The 6,077-nt window shown below is 33.6% G+C and overlaps 2 protein-coding genes across 2 annotated transcripts in view; one reads left to right on the forward strand and one right to left on the reverse strand.

Moving 5' to 3' along the window:
- Positions 1,054–4,926, forward strand: LOC107635151 (probable protein phosphatase 2C 33). Its single transcript, XM_016338530.2, has 5 exons — positions 1,054–2,180; positions 2,975–3,364; positions 3,471–3,588; positions 3,782–4,005; positions 4,080–4,926. Exons 1-5 carry the CDS (start codon positions 1,941–1,943, stop codon positions 4,566–4,568), a joined length of 1,461 nt encoding a protein of 486 aa, XP_016194016.1. The 5' UTR covers positions 1,054–1,940; the 3' UTR covers positions 4,569–4,926.
- Positions 5,602–6,077, reverse strand: part of LOC107635150 (serine carboxypeptidase-like 20) — a gene marked incomplete in the record, with an annotated part of 8,000 nt that continues 7,524 nt past the window's right edge. The window contains 1 exon segment of the mRNA XM_016338529.2: positions 5,602–5,923. Within this exon segment, the coding sequence (XP_016194015.1) occupies positions 5,840–5,923 (84 nt within the window).

Consider the following 6,077-nt stretch of genomic DNA (forward strand, 5'->3'; position numbering starts at 1 on the left):
ATTTTTATGGTTTTAATAAAAATATTACTCATTTTATTTCATAATAATTCTTATCACATTTAAAAAATAATTGGAAAAATAAATACTTAAAATATGGATTGAAAAAAAATCAAAGTTCATATTTACACTTATAACATATTTCAATTTTTTTTTGTATATTTTTACTCTCAATTACTTATCAAGTTTATACTATACATAAACAAGATAAGTAGCGCAATTTTATAATTTTGAATTGGATAAATTTATAGTCATCATCCTTAATCTTAGATTATTTATTATCCTAGTGTTATTGTCACTCTAAATGAGACGAGTAAATAAGATAAATAACATATATTACGTTTATAAATAAAATATTTAAAAAATTTAAAGTTCTAAAAATTGAATTGATCATTAAACTAATAGAGTTAGAAGTTTAAAAATTTAGATGTTTAATTAAGATTAAACTAATTTTTTTTGTTGGTGACTCTGGGATTAAACTGATTAAAATAAAATAAGGAAAAATCTAGAGAACCAGTAACTGTATTAAATTTTGGTTAGTATATAATCAACAAAAGAAGAGTGAGTAATTCACACTATTGGATTAAATCTCACACTATTAAAATCATCATTAATGGCTACTTGATAGTTACAAATCAAACAAATTGTTGACCCCTTAGCACTCCTCATAAAATAATATATTTATATATAAAATATATTTTTAAGAGAAAATTATTTTTTGTATTTTATTATTTTAAATTAATTAATCGTTAAAAATTATATTGATTTGACTGGTTAATTAATTTTTTGGCTAATTTTTTCGATTTTTTTTAATTTATTATCAACGAATTTTTATCTTGAAGTAGATTAATTTGGTAAATGATTTTTAATTAACCCAGTTCAATTCGATTCTCATATATGTTATCTCATTTATAATTTTATACGTATTTTTTTATCAACATAAATGTAATTAATTTACTAAGAAAATTCGAAAATTTATTATTATTTTAATTAGATGTCAAAAACTCTAAAAGGAACTTTCCCATCTCTCTCCCAAAGAAAAGAATTTCCTTTGTCTTCTTTCTCTCTCTCTCTCTTCTCAAAAGTGACGTTCTCAAAGAGAAAGAGAAAGAGAAAGAGAAAACAGAGAAAAGCACGGGTCTTTGCGATCTCCTTCTTAGACCTTAGTGGCTCCGATTGTTTCTCTACTCTCAACTTGTCCGCTTCTCTCTCTTTTCCCCCATTCCCATGCATTCTCTTCCTTCCTTCTTCTTCTTCTTCCATCCCAATAACTCTCTCAACTTTCTTTCTCGGTATGCCACTTACACCCAATTTCTCTCATCAAAACCATAACTTGTCAACACCACATTCTCTGTTTCCTCCTGCTACTGTAGCTAATCACAGCTTAACTACCTTCTGTTCATGTTAACGATGCTGTTGCTGAATTTGTTTTGATAATATTTAAAAAAAAAGGTTTTTTTTTTTTTTTTTTAGTTCAGTGGATTATACTTGTAGATCTATACACGTTTATGTCCATGTGTCTATCAGTTATTATTCCGTTAACAAAGAGAACTGAAAAGTGAAAAGGGAGAAGAAAAAAGGTATTATATTTTGTTTTTCCATTTGGGGGGTGATTAAAAAACTATTATCTTTCTTTCCTAGTTAGTTAACCTTATCCTTTGATTGATGCATCAAACTGAATCACTAGCATAATTCAGCAGTCTCACTCTGAAAAGGGTATACCATTGGTTGGTTCTGGTGAATTTGTGTTTGTGTGTGTATTAGAACTTGTTAAAACACAAACACAAGAAGGAGCTTGTTCCTTTGTGTGTTCATCTGTTGTTGTTTGGTGAATCAAAAAGTGAGTTGTGACGGATCCTTCAAGGGAAGAAAGCTTGTGTGTGTGTGGTGGTTGCTACTCAGGTGGTCTGGAGTGCATTCTAGGCATTCTAAGGGCCCTAAGAATGGGGTCCTGCTTCTCTGTGGAAAGCAGGAACCCCAATTCACCATCTTCAGGATTGAGGAAGAGGAAGAATTCCAAGAAGAGGTTTGGATCAAGAAACTCTTCATTTGAGTATTGGAGGAATGAGCCTCTCCATAGGGTCCCTGGTAGGATCTTCCTCAATGGCTCTACCCAAGTTGCTTCCTTGTTCACCCAGCAAGGAAAGAAAGGCACCAATCAAGATGCCATGATTGTTTGGGAGGTGAGATCTTCTCCCTCACTTTTTCCATTTTTTGCACTCTTTAATTATAATATTGATCCTTTTTGTTTTACAATATAACTTAAAGTTATGCAATAACCCTTTAATACTGTAGGCAAATTCGACTGCATTTCTCTGGTATTGAGTTGGAGTCCTTGTATGGTATATATTGGATTCTTTGTAATATGGTTTGGAATCTTGGTATTGGTGGCAAAGACCAACAGAAAAAGAAAATACTAAATTCCCCTTTATAGTGCCTTGTTTAATTTGTAGCTTTTGCAACATTTTGTTTTACTTTGTTCACAACATGGATCATATTCAAATATTAAGGAGACATAACTGTATATATATACTTATCTGTCTTATATTGAGACTTGTTTTGTGATTCCCATTTTCTGCTGATCTGGTTGTGATCAAGCATCATATTTCTCATGCTTTCTTTGTCAGAGTATGGTTTTGTCTAAATTCACTTTATGCCTATGGATCATGAGCATTAAGGATCTAACATTTTTGTTCGGCTGGGATAATTACAGTACTGTGAGCTGTAGCTAGTTATGCTACATGAAAATTGATATATAGCCGATCCACACTTAATAAACTTCATGTCTTGCCCTTTACTTCCACCTTGTAATTATCTACTTTTCCTGTTTTGGATATTCTTTTTTCTGGTTGGAAGTGGGGGATCTCTTGATTGCTGTTTCTTGGCAATACTAGCAATTGTTTATAGTTTGTTGGTTTTTCTGTTGATTACTTCTGAACAGTGCTTCTTACATTTGATTTGTTAATGTGTATTGCAGAACTTTTGTTCCAGGCAAGATACTGTTTTCTGTGGTGTTTTCGATGGCCACGGTCCATTTGGTCACATGGTTGCGAAAAAAGTGAGGGATGTTCTTCCTCTAAAACTGAATGCTCATTGGGAACCTAATGCATCTGGTGATGATGTCCTCAAGGAGATTAGCGTGAATACGGCAGTAAGCATGAACACAGAAGAGGCTGCATTTGTATCCGCTGACGAGGAATCCAGAGCATCCATTGATGTCGAAGAATTGGAAAAATACCCTGAAATCTTTCAAACAGTTAGAGAGTCTTTTCTGAAGGCCTTCAAAGTTATGGATAGAGAATTGAAGACACACCCTAGCGTCGATTGCTTCTGCAGTGGAACAACAGCAGTAACATTGGTGAAACAGGTGTCAACTTTGTAACCTGCAAAATATAGTGATTCTCTTAAAGATTTATTCGACTTGTCTACATGTGAATTAGTTCTGGCCTTAAAAGATTTTGCTTCCTTTATAGGGTCGTGATCTTATTGTCGGAAATGTTGGTGATTCCAGAGCTGTGCTTGGTACAAGAGAGAAAGATAATTCTCTTGTTGCAGTTCAGTTAACTGTGGATCTAAAACCCAATCTTCCAGGTATATATTATCTTTCCATTTGAATTCTCACAAACTTTGTTTGAAAACAGCATAAGGTTGTTGAGACTTGAGCATCTTAATCTGGCCATTGAAAGTAGTAATTTTATTTCATTTGTCATAGCTTTCTATTCTTCTGCTGCTATTATTCGCTAAGTCTTCGCTCATTTGTTTGTTTGTTTTCTTAATTTTGCAGCCGAAGCAGAGAGAATTCGTAGATGCAAAGGGCGTGTTTTTGCCCTTCATGATGAACCTGAAGTTGCTCGAGTCTGGTTGCCAAATAACGATTCCCCCGGCCTAGCCATGGCTCGTGCATTCGGAGATTTTTGTCTTAAAGATTTTGGTTTGATATCTGTTCCAGAGGTTTCATACCGAAGACTCACCGAGAAGGATGAGTTTATCGTCTTAGCAACCGATGGGGTAAGATTACCTGACTACTAATCGCGCTAGCCTGTTTATTTTTTCTTGTACTTGATCTAATTGTTCATTATCAGATTTGGGATGTTCTCTCAAACAAAGAAGTGGTAGACATCGTAGCAGCAGCACCTGCACGGTCCATGGCAGCTCGAGCGCTGGTCGAGTCAGCTGTTAGAGCTTGGAGGTACAAATATCCGACTTCCAAGGTTGATGACTGTGCAGTGGTTTGCCTCTTTCTGGACCCGGACTTGCATAAAGTATCTAATGCTTCCTATGCTAAGTCCAAAGAGCAGCAGAGTTCAGGGATCAATGCAAACGGCGGCAGCGAAGAAGTGGAAAGCCTTCTGGAACCTGCCGGTCTGGTAAGGTCCGGAACTTGCAGGGAAGTCAATAATGACACATCCAATGGCGAAAGCAACGAAGAAACGTTGAAAGATGATGTGATGGATGCTGGAGAGTGGTCTGCACTCCAAGGAGTGACTCGAGTGAACACACTGTTGAATCTACCGAGATACGACCCTCGCAAAGATAAGGGTGTGTCCGCCAGCCCGAAAAAACGCAAATGATTGCAACCAACAAACAATGCCCTGTCTTTCTTGGTGAAGAAGTCGACTACATGAATCAAACGAAGTCGCCCGTCCTTAAAGCAAGGGAATGTTGAGTTGGTGTTTTGTTCTTTTTTGTTCTCCATTATGATTATAGATACATACTTTTCTTTTTCAATATTCTTTTGGTTTTATAATTTGTTAATTTTGACACTTTTTTCCTAGTTTATATAATTATATACATGTTCACAACAATTTGTTTTGGTCCTAGATTTGGATTTGGATAGGAAGGCCGGGCTGTTTTAGTGTGTCTGGAAATATGCTCTTCCTATGTTGTGTGCTTCAAAAATTTTGTAAAAATAAAAAAGATCTTCATACATTATTCTTTTCTTCTTGTTTTTCCTTTTTTATAAAAAATTATACATAGATATATAAAGGGGTTATTTTATTCATGCGATGAAATTGTTTTTACGTAAAGATGATGAAATTGTTTTTACGTAAAGATAATAATTAAGAACTGTTAAATAATAATTTAGTAAAATATGTTGAATTATCTTCACATGGAGACAATTTCATGTGAATAGTCCGAATGTGTTTGTTTGTAATAATGACATGAAATATTGGTTAGGTTCCAAAAAATCAAATGGAGTGGCCTATATTTTAGTGATGTTATACTTGATTTCATTTTCATATGAGAAATTATTATTGGGATGTGGTGTGGCTGGTGCCAGTATATAAATTTATGGGGGCCAGAAATATGCCTCACATTAATATCTACCAAAACTGAAGCAATAATTACTAAATCTGTCACAAGAAAATGCCTATCTGTCCCAATAGTTTTATTTCATGTGTGCATGTATAAATCTTGAGTTTTACTTTATTTTTTATTTTTTTTTAAAAAAAAATATTAATACAAAGTGGTCATGAAGTCCTTAGGTGAATCATAATTTATCCAAAAATAAAATGATATATTTCACATAAAAATGTCCTATTAGGACTAGTGCTGAGATATCTTCACTTAATTTCTCTAATAAAGTAAGATAAACCCATTCAATAGCTAAATTGATTTGTCAATATGTAAGAAATTCCATAAAAATTAGAGCATATATGACAATTGCAAAGAAATATTGGGAGGCACAAGTTGAAAGGTTACATTGCTATGACAATAAGAGTACTTTGGTGGCCTATGTATTATTCTATAAAGTATAAGCTACTACGCCATATGTATACTATATTTGATAATTGATTAATTGATTGATATAAATGCATTTACTACTACTACTAATAATAAATTATATTGGTCTTCCTTCCAACCAACGAGTGTAAAAATCAAGTGCCTCACGTGGTTTATACTCTGGCACTGTGTGCCCAGCTCCCTACAACCAACCATACCCATATAAGTGATATAAAATTAACGGAAATATTTGATAACCAAAGAAAATCAGCAAAAAACAGTCATAATTTGTCTTATTTAGTATTTATTAATTGTTGCGACAATTAATTAATACCAAATAAGACAAGTTCTGACTT

The sequence above is a fragment of the Arachis ipaensis genome, chromosome B04 (assembly GCF_000816755.2).
Source record: "Arachis ipaensis cultivar K30076 chromosome B04, Araip1.1, whole genome shotgun sequence".
NCBI classification, from domain to species: domain Eukaryota; kingdom Viridiplantae; phylum Streptophyta; class Magnoliopsida; order Fabales; family Fabaceae; genus Arachis; species Arachis ipaensis.

Excerpts from the sequence above, each read along its gene's own strand:
- LOC107635151 (XM_016338530.2), top strand. The coding sequence starts at position 1,941 with ATGGGGTCCTGCTTCTCTGTGGAAAGCAGGAACCCCAATTCACCATCT. Across the intron at positions 3,589-3,781 it reads TCTAAAACCCAATCTTCCAG|CCGAAGCAGAGAGAATTCGT; the intron begins GTATATATTATC and ends TTAATTTTGCAG. Across the intron at positions 4,006-4,079 it reads TCGTCTTAGCAACCGATGGG|ATTTGGGATGTTCTCTCAAA; the intron begins GTAAGATTACCT and ends GTTCATTATCAG.